The sequence below is a fragment of the Aptenodytes forsteri genome, unplaced genomic scaffold (assembly GCF_000699145.1).
Source record: "Aptenodytes forsteri isolate BGI_AS27 unplaced genomic scaffold, ASM69914v1 Scaffold2, whole genome shotgun sequence".
In the NCBI taxonomy this organism is placed as follows: domain Eukaryota; kingdom Metazoa; phylum Chordata; class Aves; order Sphenisciformes; family Spheniscidae; genus Aptenodytes; species Aptenodytes forsteri.
This window is the reverse complement of record NW_008795695.1, coordinates 6185841-6206506: the sequence shown is the minus strand read 5'-3', so window position 1 is coordinate 6206506 and position 20666 is coordinate 6185841. Positions and strand designations below refer to the sequence as shown.

At 38.8% G+C, this 20666-nt stretch overlaps 1 protein-coding gene across 4 annotated transcripts in view; it reads right to left on the bottom strand.

Moving 5' to 3' along the window:
- MAP3K7CL (MAP3K7 C-terminal like) overlaps nt 1-20348 on the bottom strand; it is a 31579-nt gene extending 11231 nt beyond the window's left edge. The window contains exons 1-5 of one of the 4 annotated variants that reach the window (XM_009282934.2): nt 19984-20348; nt 17725-17869; nt 17462-17522; nt 17099-17207; nt 8289-8347 (exon numbers count right to left, since the gene is read on the bottom strand). In XM_009282934.2, coding sequence (XP_009281209.1) covers nt 8289-8347; nt 17099-17207; nt 17462-17479 — 186 coding nt within the window. In that variant the 5' untranslated portion in view covers nt 17480-17522; nt 17725-17869; nt 19984-20348. The remainder of the gene's footprint in view (nt 1-8288; nt 8348-17098; nt 17208-17461; nt 17523-17724; nt 17870-19983) is intronic. The other 3 variants (XM_009282936.2, XM_009282935.2, XM_009282937.2) reach the window with 3 other exon arrangements.
- Between the last annotated feature and the right edge of the window lie 318 nt (nt 20349-20666).

Genomic DNA, 20666 nt, shown 5'->3' with positions numbered 1-20666 from the left:
GTAGATTATTTTTTATTTCTTGTTGTCCTACTTTGACTCTTCCCTGTAGTATAATATTCCTCCAATGACATTGTTAGGAAAAGAAAAGCACAAGTCTTCAGACTTTTCCTATTTATGATCTTGTAAACCTTTGTTTTAGCTAAACTGGAAATTTAAATTTTACTAAACATATTCAGAGACAAAGATTAAAAGTATTTTTATCCAGGAGGCAGGGTAAGTTGGCTTCAGATGTACCCCAGTGCACAGATGTACCTAATCTATGGACCTTGCAAGTACTTGTAGGTAGTATGTGGTTCCTCCCTGAAATTTTAAAACAGACACTCGTTTTCCATGTTCTAAATGTAAAAATGCTGTGGCAGAACTGTTTCACATTGTTTCACATTGTTTTATTCTCTCTGAGCTCGGAGAATTTGGGACCCCAGGGAAAGGGCAGTCCATTACTTGATGAATCTGGTCCCTAGGAAAGGGCTTTTAATTGCATTTCAATGTGGATGAGCAATAGCACCATTCATATAGCCACCCAAATAATAAGCATAAATTTAACAGGACAGAATATAGAAGTCTCAGTGCTCTAATCCAAGAATGCAAGGGTGAGCCAAAGTAGCATCTCTGGTATCTACCAGAGATCAGCAAACAACAAATGCGTCACAATAAAACAATTTTGAACAGTACCCAGGGGGAAAGTCCCCAAACAGTGATACTTCAAAAGAAAAAAATACTTGCTTTTGCTTCCAACTTAGTTTCCGCAAATCTAGCTGGTTTAAACCAGTTTAAAAATTAAAGCAGCACTCAGTTTCTATATTCCAGCTTCCCACTCAAAAGATATATATAGAGAGCTAAAAATTATCTAGTCATGCTGAGACTTAGTATCTAATTCCCACTTAGAACCAGTTGCTGACTTTCAAACTCCTTCCTATCATTGTTTCCTCTTCAGTGTCATTTTTTCTTACATTGATATTTTATCACTCAAAATAAACTGACAACAAAAGATACAATCAGTTGACTAATATTCTGTTCATACAATTCTTTTCAGTCTTGTCTGATGCTAAGAAGCACTATGTCAAGAACTTTTTTTAATTTTGAGTGTATTTTTACTTTAAAATGTAAATTCAATTATGTTTTTATATGACTAGATGACTGGACAATTTGGTTTGCTGTTTTGTAATTTTGAAATTTCTAAGAAAGGTTTTGGAGATAGTACCTACAGTGTCCATGAGTAATTTCTGGCCAGTAGGACATGAAACAGGCTTATGCATTCATTATTTAACAAACACCTCTACTGCAATCACAAGAAAAAGTGAAGAGACACAAGTCTGGTCAGTTCTTTGCTGCCCACCAGAAAATGCAAGCCAACACAAAAGCACAGAGAAATTATTTTACCCATGTCTAACAGCCTACTTTTTTGACACAAACAAGAGTGCAAAGAATTACTGATACATCTGTTCCCACCAAGAGAAGCGTTTTCAGAAGAAGGCAGGGCAAACTCCTGAAAAACAAATGCAGAAACAGACAAAACTTGCTTGTTTCAAAGGGGTAACTCCAACTAGCCAGCAGACATTTATGGTATTAACATATTTCCACAGAAAACAGTAACAGAATAGTAACAGTTACTGGACTAGCCCATACTCATCTAAACGGGAACGGGAGGAACCTGCAAAATCAGCGAGTCCAGTCCCCTGTTGTCAGAAGCAAATCCTGCAATTCACAGGCTTGCCCAGTTCTTAGAAACGCTGACGTCCCCTGCCTCAGTTGTAAGACTGGCCCAGAGCCTCACCAAGGATTAGAAACATGTTTGTCATTTCCAGTTTGGTTCTGTTGAAGACAGGTTTGTACAGTCTTTTATTGTGCCAGCACTATCTTTCATTCAAATGGTGGTTCTTTGTCCTACCTGTTTTACCCCTGAGATGTACTTATAGAGGCCTCTCATATACTTTCCAAGACCTATGCCTCGGTAAAGCTGCATTCCTCTAATCCATCCCAGATGAAATTTCCATTTTCCCTAGCTTATCCAAGCAGCCCTTCTCTGCTCCCCGTTCCACCTGGAATGACTTTTTTGAATGCCTGTGGCCAGGCCATGGGAAGTGTTGCAGATGCTACCTCGATGGCATTCCTGTGGCACAGGAAAAGAACTGGAATTCCCAGTAGAAAGCACTTTTTATCCATGAATTCTGTATACTGTTTTATTGGTAAGAGTTGCTAGTTTACCCAGGTGACTAATTACAACAGGCCTTAATAAAGTTCCATCTGTAGTATATATTTTTTTCACTCAGAAGCCAACAGCCATACTTTAATTTCTCCTTAGGACAGCCCGAGCTTGTTACTTCATGAAGTATCTTGCCCGTCCATAAACTAATATATATAAAAGCATACCTGCTACATAAGCAAAAAACACCCCTGCCAAAGAAAGTTATATTTAATGGTGACAGTTGCTACTTTTAATCCTGCTTATTTCAGGCTTCAGTGTCATCCACCCTCATTTTCCTGTGCTGGCAAAATATGTGCACACAGCATCTCTGATTTTGTTCACAAAGCTAGTACAAAAGCTAGAGCTTTCAGTGATATTAGTGGTCTATCCCACTATGCCCGATTTTCAACAAGGTCTGATATTTTTCCTTGTATTTTGTTGAATAACTCACTGTGGTGTTGACAAACTTTCTACAGAATCCAGCAAGTAGACATTAAGAGATGCTGTTACAGGCTATTCTGTAACCGCACATACGTATGTACATCTTCACAAGACATATGCACTGTTTATTTAGATATTTGTTTGGAATGCAGATATGGAAGATGTTGGAAGATGATATGCAAAGGCAGTTCATGAAGAAATAGAAAGAGTCTGAGTGGTTCTGCCTGTTTTTTAAGACAGGTTGAATGAGCTGTTCTAATTAAAATCTTTGCTGGGGGACACAAAAGGACAGTTTTCAGTATTTTTTTTTTGCTTCGCTCACATGACAAAGTGTGTTTTGCCTTGCCATATGAATATTAGCATTCCGTATCCATAAAAGTTGTACAGTTGATAGTGTCAACCAAGTGTTCAAAAAGTTTAAAACAGATTATTTTTTAATTCACCTTCATTTGTTTGCATTTACTTTTTGATTCTACTGTGAAAAAAGTGCAAAACTTTCTCCTGAAAAGGTCGAAGTTTAAAGAAAAAATGGTATCATGCAGTTTTGCCAGCTGAGCATGTGGACTCATCTAGAAGGCAGCCTTTAGAACTGGTCTAATTAGAGTGGTGTCTCACTTTTTGTAAATTTGGTAATTTTCAGCTAAACTATTCTGGAAAACCATAAAGTTCAGTGCCAGTATTTTGCATGTGGCCCATGTTCATTATATGGCCTTGTGTACTCTTCCATGACAGAAGAAAGCACATAATTCCAAGGAAAAGTGATAGCTGCGCATTGCAGCTACTTTTTTTTGTGTAACTGGAACTCTTCAACCAGTTTCAGATATCTAGTCTAGGATATATCTAGTCTAGACTAGTTTTACTATGAAAGTAAGCAGTTCTCTTTCCTCCAAACAATTCAAGTCGACTGGCTGGGAGCAATTGAGAGTTTTGCTCTCCTTTCCTGAGAGACTTTCCATTCTTTTCTACCCTTAGTATGATGCCCTGACTTTGTAAACATCCATGTCTTACATAATCTTCACATAAGACCATAGTTATCACAGCAGCATTACAGGAGACTTATCAAGTTCATAGGCAATCAAATCTAATTATAGAGTACCACGGTACTCTAGGAATTCTCTTGGAATTTAATACATATTAAAAAAATACAGCATACCCTTTAAAAATACAGTATACTTTTAAACTTTCTAAAATAATTTATGTGTCTAACAAGAGTCTTGGCAGTCAGTAGAAGCAATAGGTCCATTATTAAAGTTCCAGAGTAAACAAGGTTTCTGCTAAATGTTTGTATCACACACAACAAACTGTCCCTTTCATATTTTCATTACTTCTTTTGTATAGACATTTCCCACTAAAGCATGAAAAACTACCCCTTGACTTAACAAACCGATATTGTAAATGGTTGGAGCCTTTTCTCTGTTGCAGCAATTTTACAGTCATCTAACTTCATTGATCTCAACAGATTCGTAATACAAAATACGACATAAATGCCTCTCTCAAGCTCACAATTTCATGAGAAGAGGTGATAAAGAATTACAGAACACCCTGTGCATCTGTATGTGACTTGCGTTCTTCCCTCTCCAAGATCAAACTCCCAGCTGGAATAAAGACTTTGACGGAGAAGAGGGAGATGAACTGAGCAAGTCACAGGAAATGCTGGGAGAGGACAGACAGCACACAGGGCATAGTAATGCGGGTACTTAACACTAGATACCTTCCTCTATATTCAGTGACCTAAACAACAAGGCCTTAGATGCTGATGTAGGTGTCTAAATATAGCAGATAACCCGTAGTAGAGTGTCTGTCAGAGGGGCCACCACCCACTATGCAGCTAATCAAGGAAGCGCCTTCCAAGGCCCAGTCCAACTTTTACAGGAGGCAAAGGTTAACATTTCCCAATAACAAACTGGCAAATGTAGCAAGCCTACCCTCGCCCCGCTACCCACCACATTGCTCACGCAAGGGTGGGGGGGATGACACTGAAGCCCAAATAAGCAAGTGCTTTAGCCTCATTCAAAGTCTTGCTCATCAGTGGGAAGAGAATAATTTCCAATACTGCAAACAAAAGGACTTGAAAGCAAGAAGTTTATTAATATGAGCTTTGTTTCACTGGTAGCATATCAGGAACTTCTTTGTAGTTTTTTTAATGATAAAGCTGCAAAAGACACCAGGCTTTTCCTGCATATAGCTTAAACTGCTCTGTTCTCATATGGAGGGCTTTTGTGTCTGGTTGTCCATACATTAATTTTTAAGTTAAAAAAAAGGCAAAAGCAAAACTTTTGAGTTAGAGAATTGATTTATTTTCCTACAAATTGCTTCTCGGAATTTCTTCCTCTCAGAGTAGTAGAAAAACGTAACGTTCAAGAAGGTAGTTGGAAAAGACAACATTTTTCATCTGAACCTAGCTAGTAGATCAGAACACTAGAGACTGATCATTTTTATTCTTCAGAAAGAAGCTGTAACTTTCAACTAGGATTGTCCTCTAGTACGAGTCCTTATAGAGAATTAGGTATTTGCAGTTAGTCTCCCAGAAATACCTTTTCTCCAGCCAATCCTACCTCTACCCCTGCGAAGTTGGCGCCGGCGCTTGGACAGCAGGGTTTATTACCCTGTCAGGGGGAGGCTGCACTGAACTTTGCCCTGCCATTGGATACCAGTGCCCGGGGAGTAGGTATGGCAGGATCGTGGTGGGAAAAGTGGGAACACTAGGTAATTCTGCTCAAACAGCCAAGTTGTCTGCCAGGGCCTAACATAGAAGGACAAGGGCTTGAAGCCTAAAACAGAGGTGCAAATTGCTTGGTACTCGGGCTGTGGTCTGCTGCCTGCATGCATAAAATTCTAAGGCTCTGATTTTCCAAGTCACTCGGTGAACTTACATAGCTTTCAAGCTGCTTTCAAAATCCAACTTGAAGATCAGCTAATTTGGCCTTTTTTTTTTGTTTTGTTTTTAAAACAGGTTTCAAAATTTTGCTTTGTGTGTTTGAAACCTGGCAAGTTATTACTTCTTTTTTTTATTTAAAGTGCCTATTATTATACAGCCACCTACCCAGCATTTATAGTTTGCTTCTTTAAATAAAATACAAATGCTTTTGACTGTATTTATGGCATGGTGATGAAAATCTTGTGGCTGTAGATGTGATATTTTTATTATGAAAATATGTACCAGCATTCTTACGAATTCAAGCATTTCAGGCTGCTATGCCACAGTTGATTAAAGGGTTCGTTTACATGACACTTCATGTGTGCTGCTTTATACCAGCTAACTTTGGGATAGAGAAAAGCAAGGATGGAATGACAAGGGACAGCACCATTCAGTACTTCTGCAGGTCCTGGTGAAGCCCATGTTGTAGTTTGCTTCTGTAATACAGGAGTGACCTGTTTCAAAGCCGGTATGGTTACGTTAACATAAACTGCAACCACATGCTATACAGAGCTGACACACCCTTAGCAGTTCGAATTACAGCAATTTTTAAAAGTAATTAATAAGAAAAGGTAACTAGGTAAATTACAACTTTGTTACAGTTATTTCTTGTTTGAAATTTTAAAGCAGTGTAAACATAATGTAATTACATTAAATAGTTACAACTTTAAGCTGTGATCCAGACTGACAAAAGCAAGGAAACTCAAGTTTTCATTGCTAAAGCTAAATGCCCTGTCACCTCTGCATCAGCTCAGAAGCCTGTGTTGACTTAACTGCCTCTGGCTGAACATAAAGGCATGTAAATATAAATATGCACATAAGCTTGAAAAGCTAAGGGATGAAGCACTACCACTAACTTTATACTTTCGAGTGGTTGAGTCAGCCAGATAGTCCTCATAAGTTATCCTTTCAACTACCTCAATATTACCAAAAAAAGGTTCTGAAGGATAATAAAAAGAACATTATCTGAATCAAAGCCTTTGACTGTTTCTTTGAATTTGTTATCATATTGAGATCATGAGAGTAAAGGAAGGTTCTCTTGAAAAAAATGTCAGGTACTTAACAGACCAAGAGGGTGTACTTAGTGGAACTGCTCTAGCGTGTACTTAAAAAACTCTTACTGAAGGGCTATTATTTATCCAGCAGACCTGAATGCTTCCAGGAGAGCAATTTCAGTCTATCATGAAATTACACATTTAGAGTACATTATATGTTCCAGAAATGGGTCATAAAAGTCCTAATTAAGAAATCATCACTTGGCCTGTAAAGTACCTACATCTAACACTAGTAATTTTGTTTTTATGTACCAACAGCAGTAATGATAATCATACTTTGCTCTTTTAGAGCAGTCTTCACCCACTGATCTCAATGCTCTTTAACAAAAAAGGTAAAAATTATTAACCTTGTTTCAGAGATTAGCAGAGGGATGAAGCAACTCCTCCAGGATCACACAATGTGTCACTGACAGAGCTGGAAACAGAATGCAGGTTCTTTACTTTAAATTCAGTGCTTCAGCCACAAAATAATATTGCTTTTCTCAAATTGAATTCTTCTGAGGGAAAAAAATATCAATTGTCTTTGCTGCACTGGAAAGTCAGTGGAATAAAGAGGCCAACGTACTACCGTGTTCCTTTCAGCCCAAATCTTGAGTTGCTATTATTTCCTATAATCTTTCCTAGTTATGCCTGAAGAACCTGCCCCTATTCTCAGGATTAGAGGGATAGAGCAAGAAGAGGCTCTGTCATCCTCCATTCCTTCCTCAGTCATCCTTTTGATGAGAGCAGCAGGAGAGAAAAGTCAGTCCTTTAAGTCAGCAGCCCTCCAGTGTTGTCTCACTAGTTGATGGGGACAGGAAGGATGACATCATTGGACAACACGGTCTGCTAATGCCTTTCTCAGTTTACACTCAGGAAACAACTGCCTTCATATTGAAATATCAGAGGAAGTCTAAATGCTCCTGGGAAACAGATGATCTGAAGTAGTTTACAAAAGCCAACAAACACTCCAGAACCGCCACAGAGGAAAGGGAAATAATCCCTGGATACAGAACTGGCTCTGTGCCTGGTGAACCATGGAGTTGCCATCAACGCCGTCTGATTGTCCAGTATATCGGGGCTCCATTGTGCTATGCTGACAAAATCGGACCAGTCACAAAAGGATGCACCACTTTTTTATCCCATGCTGTCTGCAGACACCTGCTAGGGCAACCGTTAGGGTGGCTGGCTATGCGGCGGCATGAACTAGAGTAACTTTGAGGAGGCTCTCATCAATCCTGATGACTGACTTTAGTTACCCAAGATTAGAGATAAGATGGCACTACAACATATACCTTTGAATTCTCTTGGAATGCTTCAGAGAAAGCTGATCATATCGGTCTTAGCACAGCCTGTAGGCATGACAATATAATACCTGGCTCATTCTTTCTCCCATCAAAACCACAAGAACTCTCTTGATTGCAGTGCAGCAGTACATGCTGTGTTTTGCACAGGAATTGTAAAAAAAGCAGGTGAGATGATTGTTAAAATAGCCATTTCCCTGCAACTGAATTAAAAATGTCAAATCAATTTTTCTGCAGATCTTGAAAAGACAATGTTTTCTTCTATGGAAACATACAGTCTTATTAAATGTTAATAGGTTAGAGAAGCACCACTGAAAACTTTCACCTTAGTGTAACAACCAGATGTTTTTTATCATAACAAATCTAGTGAATGTAAAGTAGAACTGTAGTTTAAAAAAAAAGTTTACCTGCAGCTGCTGTTCTAGTTCTGGAAATGCCAAAGGCAAGTTTTCAGAGGAAGCATCATCTAAAAGGTAAACATGATGTTAAAAGTCAATGTCTAACAAAAAGAGCATTTCAAATGATCTGTTTAATGTTGTTCTACGTTGCATATATTCACAATAATATCAGGATCCGGCAAACACCTCCGCATCTGCTTATTTTTCTACCCTTGAGATACCTTAATAGACTCCTTGAAAATACTAGTGGGTTGGCAATAAGAAAATGTTTAGGTGTTGGAAGACAGAAAGCCTATTTTGTACTGCAGTGATTAAGAAACAAAACAAAGCCAGTTAGAGCAGTAGAACATGTGACAATTTAATAAAAACAATAAATCCAAACAATCTTTCTTCCTGAGCTCTCCATTACACTGCAGAGTAAAGAACGTTCCAAGGATAGCATCCCTACTACCAAAGAGTTCATTACTTGAATGAAGGGAAAGACATCTTCCCTGTCACAATACAATGACTTATCAGGGCTAAACCAACAATAATAGAAACCTTTTCTCCCGCCACCCAAAGGCAACCACAAGAACATACAAACCAGCCTGGCAACCCTGGCACTAGAAGACTGTTACCTACACAGATGTGATTAGAATGGGGAAGCACCACAAGTTTCTCCATACTGCAAAGAAATGTCTTTACTCTAACCTGTAGATAACAATCCTTATGGGCTAGAGTTAGTTCATTCATGACAACAAGCCAAACTGTGTTTTTATTTATTTCTTTATTTTTAGTACAGGCTTCCAGCAAAGGTGGGACAGACTGTGCCAGTTACGTCAGTGTTGTGATGTGGACACCTGCCCACTAGTAGCTGGACTGAGATCAGAAATATGAATCATACTTGGTAGCATCACAGCTAGCCACTGCAATATTTCTTTCTCAGTGACTTTCACACTATCAGTTTTGCATTGGATTGTGATGACTGTTTATGTATCTTACTACAGGTTACGGGAGGTGAAGAGAAGGTTACTATTAGCTAGCTTACAGAGTTAGTTATTTGTAATGTGTCAAAATTAAACAAGGATGACTCTCATAGGAGAAAATTGCTAACATAGGTCAGATCCTGCAAACTGCTCTATGCTGGCAGACTTGTACGCTACAACAAAACCCCCAAAAGATTAAGAGGACCACATATCAAAGCAGGATTCTGAATATTCTTAAAGAGTTCAGACTAGGATTTAAATTATTTGTCAAATATTTGTTATCTTCATCCTGCCCTCAGTGGTCATACAGCAAAGTAGGTTAGGGGGAACAAGTAAAATAAGCCACCTTCTCCTACGAAAAATAAACATACTGGCTAACATGTGGTCAGAGCCTTACTTTAACTAACATAGCCAGAGCTGGGCACCCTCTAGGAAGGGATGCCCAGAGAAGAAAAAAAAATACAGTGATACAGAGGGCAAAAGCAAAAGCTTTTGAACTTTCTCAGGAAACAAAGTGAAGTTCTGTATTTTCATGGGGTAGGGGTCTTGCTGGTATTAACAAAAAGTCATACCCACCCACCCACCTTCATTTTTCACACCAGGTCCCGAACACGTCCATTCTGGAAAATACTTAAATTGCTTTAATTGTATAGAATTGTATCACGCTGATAGGCAAGTGTTTACCTTTAATTTGCTGTTGCTTTCTTGTACAATATTTTAAAATAGACTAATATTGTAAATGAAGAAAGATGAATCATATGGCAAGGCTAAAAGGAAGGACGGAATAGGACTCAGTCCGACTAGGGGTACAGCTGCTCTACAAATATTTGGCTGAATAGCTGTTAAATATTCTGACAGAGATATTGGACCAGAGTCGTGGACAGCAGTTAAGCTGCTATTTGTTTTGACAATTCCAGCAGTACAAGCTTTGGTACAGTAGCTTTAAGGAGGGACCTCGAACAATTTTAACTTAAGAAAAAGAAAGTAAAAGCAACCCCAAGAATTTTCAAGAAACATCAGCCAAAAATTACTTTTTCACTGCATCGGATAGTAATAAGAAAACAAAATTAATGCAGTGTCAGAATATTAGAAAATATATTGGACTATCTTCAGAAAAGAACCAGTAAAAAAAAGTCTGTAAATCCTTAAAAAAGGATGGAATAGAGAGAGAAATTACTATAGAGGAAATCCTTTCAATAAACAGATGTTCCCTGCTTATTTTTTGAACTCAAGTGACTGAGTCAATGGTACTAAAAATAGAACATATTGGTATCCTAACCATTATGGCATACCATAGTACATTTTATAATGGGCCTGCCCTAGCATCTATTGAACAGCTGCTAGGGTTTTTTTTAGTTATGATAGTTTAAGACTTGTTTAAATCATCATCTGATGTGCAGAACATCATCGAGAAAAGTTGGGGACTTCAGTGGCTTGAAATTTTTCCGAGTTCCTAATTCTCTTAGGCTCCTCTGAAATTTTCAGCTGAAGTAACTAGTTTAACAGAAATCTTCACAGCTAACTGCAAGCTTGTTTTCCACAAAAAGAACAACAAAAAACTTTCCCCACAGCTTCCAGTGAAATAAATTACTGCATCATGTCAGTCTGTAGTTCACTGTTGTCAAAGTAACCACAACAATAACAACAAAGATCACTTGATAAAAACTAAACACGTTTAGATTTCACACAAGGGGAAAGCAAATGACAGCAGTCATTCGCCTCCTAAAACTTTTTTGAGGATGTTTTCAGAAAGTCAAGAGGAAAGGTATAAACTCCTGCATTTTCTTCCAAAAGAATCACTATCGCCCTTACAAGCTTGAATACTTGGTGTTACGCAGGAGATCAGACTAAATCACATTGGCTTCTAGCCTTAAAAATCTATGACTCTGAAAATCAGAAACAGTGAAAATGTCTGAAATGTCAAATACTCTGAAGATAAAAACACTCTCATAACTATCTCCTTGCCTGTCTGTATTTCTTCTTTTCTATTCTACATCTCCTTAACTAGACAATAGAATTCAGAAATATCTCTTTTTCTCCTTTTCTCAATTTATTATCAATATTTAATGAGTGCCTAGATTGTTATAAGGAATAACTGATATAATCAAAGACCCCCTTTATAATAAAGTTAGTGGCTTTTCTGCACCACAAAACCCTGAAAATAACTAGGCTGATTCTTCACCAGATACAAACAGCATCTCACCCCTGTGGTCACTATTTTACTGCTCCCTTCCCTGTCACTCATAAAGAAAAAGGATTTATAATTCAAGCTGGTTGTTGAAAACATATTTTGTTTAAAAATAAAAATATAAAAAAATCGGAGACTGCAACTTGCTGCACCTGAAAATGAGTCAAGATTCTGGTCAAAAGAAAACAAGAAAGGAGGAAAAACATAGACGTGAATGTTATGACCATCCCAGCGAACTCCACAGCACTAACCTGTGATGTGAAAGAGTCAGATCAGGGACTTCATCACAGCCACCTAAGTTAAAGTATCTGTTGCACGATTTCTAAATGAGTAGCACTTCCCGATTTCCCATAGATCCCGAAACTAATTTTGAAGGTCTATATTTGCAAGCGCACTAAAGGTAAAGACCTGTACTCTGATTACAAGATGAACTCTTTGCACATGCAGTTGATGTTCTTTTTAACCAAAGACTTGGTTCATGCGTATGGAATAGTTTGACTTTCATGTTTGTTTCATCAGGTTCATACATTTGCCGTGCTTGTTGCTGAAAACTGTCATTATAACAGAGAGCATCTGAGGGAGGGTTTCCAGGGAAATCACTTCCTCCTTTTGCTTTCCACTCAGTCAGGCTGAGACAAAGTACCCTTCTATGTCAGAGCCAGCTCTCTGACCATTCCTACAGCAAAACAACATAACAAAAGAACAAGCTCCCTAAGCATGCTGCCCAGCCAACACACCTTCATGCTGAAATGGCGTGATGGGCAGCTTTGTGTAAAGACAGCAAGGCTAAGCTGTTCAACCTTCACTGTCCAGGTGAGCTCTTGTCTCTCTGCTGATAGCACCTATTAATACAAACGTGAGATAGGCTTCTAATGTGTGGCACAGAGATCCACACAAGCCACCTGATTTAGAAGGCTGAACTGTATTAAGACTGATTGTCTTCATACAAAAGGCTTACTACCTATCAGTGATGTCCTAATGCACTCAGTCCCCTGATATATGCTAATGTTGCACATTTGGGAATGAATCATGCTTTCGGGAAAGCTTCACTTATTTAATCATGTTCTGGCCGTCTGGAGATTCCAATAGCCCAGACCTCCATCACGTAGATGAACGAGCGAAATCCCTCACACTTCGCTGCCTGTCTAACACAATGTCTGGTACAATGAAGCGTAACACCTCAGTCTCTTCCTACGTGTCTGTTCCGTTTAGCTGAACTGTGGGCTACGGTCAGTAGTTAATGAATAAATACTTTAAGAACAACTTCTGATTTACTTGCAGTATAAACTCACAAATTACAGTTTCTCTAGGATCTTCACAAAGATAGACAGAAATAGAAATAAAAATTTAAATGTGTTGAAAGCACATTAAGGTTGCTAAATCAAGCACTCAAAATTTAGGAAATGCCAATCACAGCTCTGCTTCCTTGAGTAACTGAGTTATGATCCAGTCTTTAATTATACACTCAGGTACTATTTTTTTCTCCTGCACGCGTGGGCAAGTGTATTCAGATCTCTTCCTCCTAAATTAAAGAATTAAATTGGTAACATAAGTAGGCTGTTATCCTGTAAGTGGATCAGCCCTTACACAGGAAAATTGCTCAAACTCAACTGCAAGCACTGCAACTCGCAGCAGGACAACACTGGCAAACTGTGTATCGGGGTCCAGTCCTGGCCCTAGGAGGGCGGTGAGATCCAGCAGCTCCAGCCCTGGTTACTGACAGACAAGCATAGACTCATCGAATTCATCCTGGAAGGCTGTGTGGCTAAGTGACTGCGACTTGGCACTGCCGCGTGAAGCTCCCGGGCTTCTATTCACAGCCCTGCCTGATGTGACCTTACACAACCTCGCAGTTACCTCACTCATAAAATAGTGGGGATTGGTCACTGCCTGACCCAGGAATAGGCTATGAAGGCTTGCTCAATAATAAGAGTTGTGGACCTCCCAAAAATAGCAACGGCCCATAACAGAAGACATAAGAGCAAAGCCCTCCTACTCCATATACCTTCACCTAAGCCTAAAGCATCCTCTGATAAACGCGCAGCCACTATCCCTTTGAGGGTACCGCACCTAAGTTCCTGTCTAACTTCCCAAAGATCAAGCCACTTACTTGTAGGTTGGGTGTAGTTTTAGGAAACTAGCTTTGTAAATTTTAGCCATCTATTTTAGCAATCCCCACTGGTTTTCAACTAATACATTATCTGCTGGAAAGCCTCTGTTGCCATTACAACCAGAATGAGGATGGAGTAGGGATTTGAAGGTTGCTATTGAAGAAGCAACCATTGCAAAACAGTCTTGCACGATTAACTATAAAAGCAAAAAATTCTTCGTGGTCACTTAGATAACAAAGGCGTAAAGAGGAGTAAAATAAGTCATTTGCTATGCTTGCAAAAATATTACACTGTTCCACTGTCTGTCAGTTTCATTAGAAGATGTATATTTTGCCTTTGTTATCAGTGATTTTTCTGGAGAGTGCTATCAGAGGTAGACTAATTTCAAACAAAAGAAATCACTAATAATTTCAAAACCAGTCACTTATCACCACACGTCACTAGCAGACCTTTTCAGCTAGATTCAAGCTTTTATTCTAGGAGGGAAGGTGAAGAGATGTTTACCTACAAACCTTCCCTTAGAACTATTACACAAAACAAATCCACTGGTCTAAATTTAATAAAGTTCCTGTTATAATCATTCTATCTTGATACGTTCAGTAAATAAGAGTCAGTGATATAAATTAGGACATACTGAATTTCACTGGTTTAATTAAATTGATGTTGATAAACTACAACGAACTTCCTATTTGGGAACACTTATTTAAATTTTGGAACACCATATTCAGTTTAACTTGCATTAGTTTCCAAGTGATACAAGATAGGCTGAAATAATATGTCTCAAATTCATTAATCTAAAATGGTACCTTAGGTCAAACTGGTGCAATACGGTGTGCAGACACGCCCTGGGAAACCTATGTTTGATGGCAGCTTAGTGAACTTGAGTAAAAGATATCTATATATATACAGGAATAAGCGATACACAATAAAACTGTCTTATATAGCACCTGCTGATGGGCTGCTCCTGAGACTTTTAAGGAACTGGTTAGCCTACTTTCACATTAAAAATACTACACAAAGCTGGCCAGGATTTCAGTCATCAGGTGTTGACTGACAAATAATATAACACAATTAAATTATTTCTTGTACACTCAGGATAAGCCAGGTCCGCTCTTGTAGGTCATTTAACACAAAGTAATCTCTTCTCATGAGTTGAGAGCAGTTTCTCCTTTCGCTGCTCCTCACACCCAGTGCTTGGTTACAATCCTAGCCAGTGAGATAATCACCACCCAGAAGAAACATTCCATTTCCCCTTTTTATATCCAGTTATGCTGCCAGTTCCTCCTAGTAAGCAGTTATACAGCCCCCGGAAGGAGAATGCAGCCTTACTTGGTGAAAACTGTCACTGTGCCTTTCAAGTGAGGTAAAATTTAAGGAAACGCTTAAGTCAGACAGATTCCCTCACCACTTAGCCCTGGTGAAGGACTTTTTGTATAGACCCTAGCAGTACACAAGCCTCACCTTATGCTTTACTATCACACTTACAGCAGGTAACTCCTGTTTGAAATGAAAATAATATCCTTGTCAAGAAGAAAAAAAATATTAAAGAAATTTAAAAAAATAAGGAGAAAAAAAAAGAAAAGCCAAGTATGGAATACCTAAAGGTCTATCTGTTAAATGTTTTTGCAGCTCATCTTTAAAAAAAAAGTGTTAAATACTTATTTGTACTCTCTTGATTCAACTATGGTTTGCTGGAAATTTTTAAACCGGATAAAAGTTTATTTCCTTTGCCTTCTGTAAATATATCAAATGTAATAACCATGTTCAGGCTTACCACTAAGAGCAAGAGCGGAATTCCTGTGACGTGGTAAAACAGTATGCTGATTTAGACCTCCTGGTAGCCCCCAAGGCAATGTGATGCTGAGAAGAACATGGCACTCACTTTACTGGTTGCTATTTAGTTTTATCAGTACTCAGAGATTCTGGATTGCATACTGCAGGAACACTTGCATATATACAATAAAGGACTCAAAATTATGGAAAAGTTTAACAAAATGTGGCAGAAAAAGATTACCTTTCTGTAATCGAGTTTCTTTCTCTAAATGTTGAGAGGCTGGAATTATTAGCAGGAGAGAAAAGTAAAAAATAAAATACGATGCCATGTTAAGGAAGCTAGGCTTCCTGCCTTTCATGTCCTCTTCTTCCAAGCTATTCACAACCTTGTCATTTCCTACTGCCATCTCTTGTCACAAACCACTCTTCCCTCTTTGATTTTCCCTTGGTCTCAGCTTTCCCTGACTTGTTTTCAGTGTCTCACATAAGCATTCTTTTTCCATAATTTGTAAGAGCACTCCCCTTTCTTTTACATCTCTCTTCAAGACCTATCTTTGCCATAATTCCTGTAAGAAATTTACCATGTTACTGTATCTTGAGAGATGAGAATGATTCATTATTACTTTCTGTAATAAAGATGTAATTACCAGATTATTTTAATTTATGAAAAAAGGCACATATGTAGCCACATGTGCTTCTTTATATTCCTTGTCCCAATCTTTCTGTGTCACTCATCTTTATGAGCTGGAAGTTATGTGCAATAATATATGAAAATGTTTGGTTTTAAATTCCCTTGCATAGAGGGTGAGATTCTATTTCAGGCTTGTAGCTGCAAATCAATATTACGCAACAATTAGCTAGGAAAGATAATGCATATTCTAAAATATTTTTAAAATGAGAAAATTGTGTTCAAGCTGAGACTCTATTCACACAAAGCTCAGGAAGCGGCCTCACACATAACCCTGCAATGCATACCGTCCCATAAAGCACTCATCAGCAGTGGGTTTCAGTTATTGTTACCAGAGATCCTTCTATTTTATACCATAAACACATCTTAACCCTGACTCCAGGCACTCACCTTTAGCAACAGCACAGCCAACTTTTTTTGGGATGCTTCCCAGCTTCCAATTTACTTTATTCCATTCTGACTTTTACTGTTTGGCAACAAGCTCTCTAGACCTTAATAATATTTAAGGTGCAAACTAATAATACTTGTCTATTCCAAAGGGTCCATGTTATGTACAGGGTATGTTTGGGGGAATTAATGCTCAATCAGCACTAGCTGGCAGGATAAACATCAATGAAATTTCTGCTGCTTTCTCAGGGAACATGCCATGTGGGGCATCCGTTTCCTGAAACCTTTCACCAAGCTGGGCACGTGCGGCGCTTTCCAACCTTCCTGCTGAAGGGAAAGTCTCTTCCTGCTCTAGCCTCATCCTCAGTACAAAATGCCCTTTTATTTTTCTTGTTTTAAAATTCCTTAAAATCAGATACACTGCATATGCAAGTAAATTTTATAGTTAATTACAGTCCTAAGTATATTCCACAAATCACTGAAAGAAAGCTAAGATCTAAACTGTCAGTCTAGGGGTTTTAGTCTAATGAAATTGTTAATGGAAACATTAAAAGTTATCAAACTGGAAAACTGATCACATGCTATCACTCAGGAAAAAAATCCACCCATAACACTGGACTTCATTTGATATTGTAAACACCAGTAAGAACATGTAAAATTTAAAAGCAATTATTTCATTGTGGTTTACTCCATAAATTAAACTGTACCTGGGGAGTCATTCAGGCTGAAGGCAATTCGTACTGGCTTATCAGCAGGTACCCTGGCGGTGGTGATCATGTGGGCACTTGAGTCAATGCTTTTACTTGTTTGTTCCAGCTGCAATAATACAAACAATATATTTATTACAGAGCATGTGACACCATTCAACAAATGAGTTTTAATGCTTTTCATGCATTCACAACTACCTTTCTCATTCTAGCTAAGCAACGTTTAGAATCAAAGTCAAGGGAGCGCCATTTCACTTTTCCATTTAAAAAGGATTCAAGTGAAATTCAGCGCAGAGACTGCCTTTCTTTTGCTATTTACAGATTAGAAAGAACGATGGCAAAGGAAGCTTCCCCTCTCCTCACCTGCTTGCTCCCCGCCATTGCCCCTTCAGCAAGCCTTGACTCGTGGCAATGCTGCCTGGTTCTGAAGGTGAAGAAGGAAGAAGGGGTGGGGAGTTGAGAGTAACATGACCCCAAGCCTGCCATGTGATTGGAAACGTGCACACCACTCCACATGGTGTCAATGAGGAGGCACCCGTCCTCCTACCTTCCACCCATACTCCCCCAGTCAAACTGTGCCTGATAGTCACGCACTTAATGGTCAGAAAGTTACTGGGTCTCCAAACCTTGGTGGTGATTCTTCAGTGGAACTCTGTGCAGGTGTAGGGGTCTGTCTGCATGGGTTTGACTCCCGGACTGGGACCTTATTCAGTCCTCGGTCTTTCTTCTGAGACCACCAACTCCCAAAAGTGGTTTTACTGAGATGAAACCCTGTCCATTAAGAAAACTGCTAGTTCATTTCAAGCAGGGCACTAAAGAATTGTTGAGCAACAGAAGAATTAGCTACTACTGATCTGTAATGGTATAATTAAAGCATCTCTGAACACTCAAAAGTTGTACTCAGAGCTCTACCATGTATATTTATCCTTTTGAATGAGCAGTTTTGGTTAAACTCTATTAAATAGCTGAACGCAAACTTAATCTCCTTGTATACCTAGCACAAAGCTGCTAAAATTCACAGATATTAATCTTCTGATTAGCTCCATGTGTGGAGAACATGAAGTCAGTGGGACTTCATGCACGCAAAAGATCTGCCCATAAAGAAATTATTTTAGGACTGAAGACTATGCTATCCAGAGTGCATTGTATCGATACCAACTATGTGGACAATTATGAGAGTAGCTTTTAAATTACCATAAAAACTCCTCAGTCAATTAGAAACCAATTAATTTACTAAAAGTTGTACCACATGTCAGTAAACAACATGGCATTTAGCTAGTGAAAACACAACACAGTTTCCTAAGCCAATAGTCTTGCAGTTTTTCAGTAAAGTAGCTATTGTATTGCACGGAAATCCCAACAACTCATTCTAATTTACACTTAATTATTTGGCAGTCTCAGAAAGTCAGTAAAACAGAATGATATTTCAGGATTATAATCTTCCTCGGTGATGTACAAGTGAATCAAACTCTTCCCTGGCATCACTGCCTTGCAATCAGTGGAAGAGTATAAAATTTGCATTTGGCCCATTAATTTCAGCATTTCTTTTTTATTTGCTTTGTCTGTCTTAATATTTAGCTAGCAGAGTGATACGGTTACTCTGTAGCAATGCTACCCAAGAAATTGTTATTTGATGTGCATAATCTTTTCCTAAAATAACAACAAATATTCTAAAATCATTACTTTGAATAAATCATTTGGAGCTGAGAGTGTCTCTTTCTACTAATACATAAAGGATATCAGGGATCGTTTTTTATTCCCCATTACTAATAATCAAGACAGACAAAAATTGAACTGATATCTATTGGGCAGAGACAAAGAAAAGTCAACTAAACTGCCGCAGTGTATGTTTTTGGACTCAGGAAAAGATCCCTGGAGTCAACTGAAATATTCTATTTTTAAGTGCATTGCATTAGACTAAATAACTTCTACCTTCTGAGCATTATTGATCCCTTTTTTCCCCCCAGATGCTCACTTTATAAGAAACATCTGAGACACCTCACTGTTTTTAAAAAACAGCAGAACTACTAATCCAAAATCCTTTATCATATTTCCCTTCCAAACCTCTCAACACAAGGTGAAGAAATTAAAAAAAAGAAGAGATTTTAAATGATAAGCACATCCTTGAAACAAGGCTGTTCATCATTCTGTGTTGGTGGTACACATTCCCCTGACATCTGCTTACTATCTCAAGTGGTCTTCCACATAAGAGTATACTTAACATTTCGTATCATAGCCTAAGAAATTAAAATGATGCATTCTGCTAGAGGTTTTAAAGTTGCCATAACAATATTGCTAGGAGTAAATCTGTTGTCTTATCCCAGTCACATACTCTGTGGTCTGTGATGTCTTTAAATTACCTCTTTTAACCACCTACGATGTGAGGGCAAAAATCAATACCCCTTCAATAAGCAATGGTCAATTCTACCATAACACAAAAGAGCGTTTTCATTTTATTCCAAAAAGAAATCTCATCTTTGTACGCAGCAATTACCCTGCTATCCATTTTTTTTATATTGCATTTATCCCTTCACTCCTTCTTGTGCGGAATCTTCAAGCTCTTCACCACAAAAAGCAGTCAAAGGGAACAGAGAGGGATGGAAGCAGCCTGTGTGCAAATGAGGTGATACAGGAAACACGCAGACCGACTGCCCCCAATTCCCCACCTGCCTTCTCCTTGCATGAAGAACAATATCTCTGTAGACAGAGATGAGGGTGAGTGGGCAACCTGGAATTTAACAAGATTTAATGAGCAGCTCTCTTCTTCACAACAATTGCCTATAGAACTGGCTGCTGTTTCTCCATAAAAAATCTGCAGCAGAACTCAGATTAAGTGCTGTTACAGCTCTATCAATTTAGTTCAGTTTTCACACCTGTTGCCTTACCTCACTTAGCGGAGTGTCTGCACTTGTATAATCCAGGGCCAGCCACTGCCTTGGCTTGTCGTTGCCTTTATGGAGTAAAGCTTCAATAAAAGAAAAGGCTGCACCTGCTGCATAGCAACAAACTGACAAGGTCTGAGAAGCTGAGACAGCTGTCAGGGCAACATGCTGCTACCTGCACTTCCCATAGGCTTTGCTGTCCCAAAAGATCACCCTTTTCCGCTTTTCTCCACAATTCCGCTTTTCCTTCCTCTCCTTGCCAGTGACGAGGGATTATGATGCTGTCACGCTTCAGGGAGGAAAAAATCCTTCTGTCACAGGCATTATTAAGCAGCAAACTGTGGCGAGCCCAAGATTTTTAATTCATTAGTCCTGGCAAACCTAAAATACAAACAGACTTGCTTCATAGGACAGGAATGTTTTCAGCATGACCCAATCAGTGTCTGTGTCTATTCCAGCAAACTGGCAAAGATAGCATGACTCCAGTCAGCAAAAATGTCTGCGGCTCCAATCAGCTTGGGCTGACACTGCCAACTTGGACTGGCTACAAGCAAACTATCAAATGATAGCAGCGACTATCAAAGCTAACAACAAGGGATGGGCTTGGCGTGTTAGGCTGGGTTCATGTTGGCTTTGGTCAAGCTGGGCTTGTCTAATAGCAGACGATAGCCCTGCACTTCTGAGGA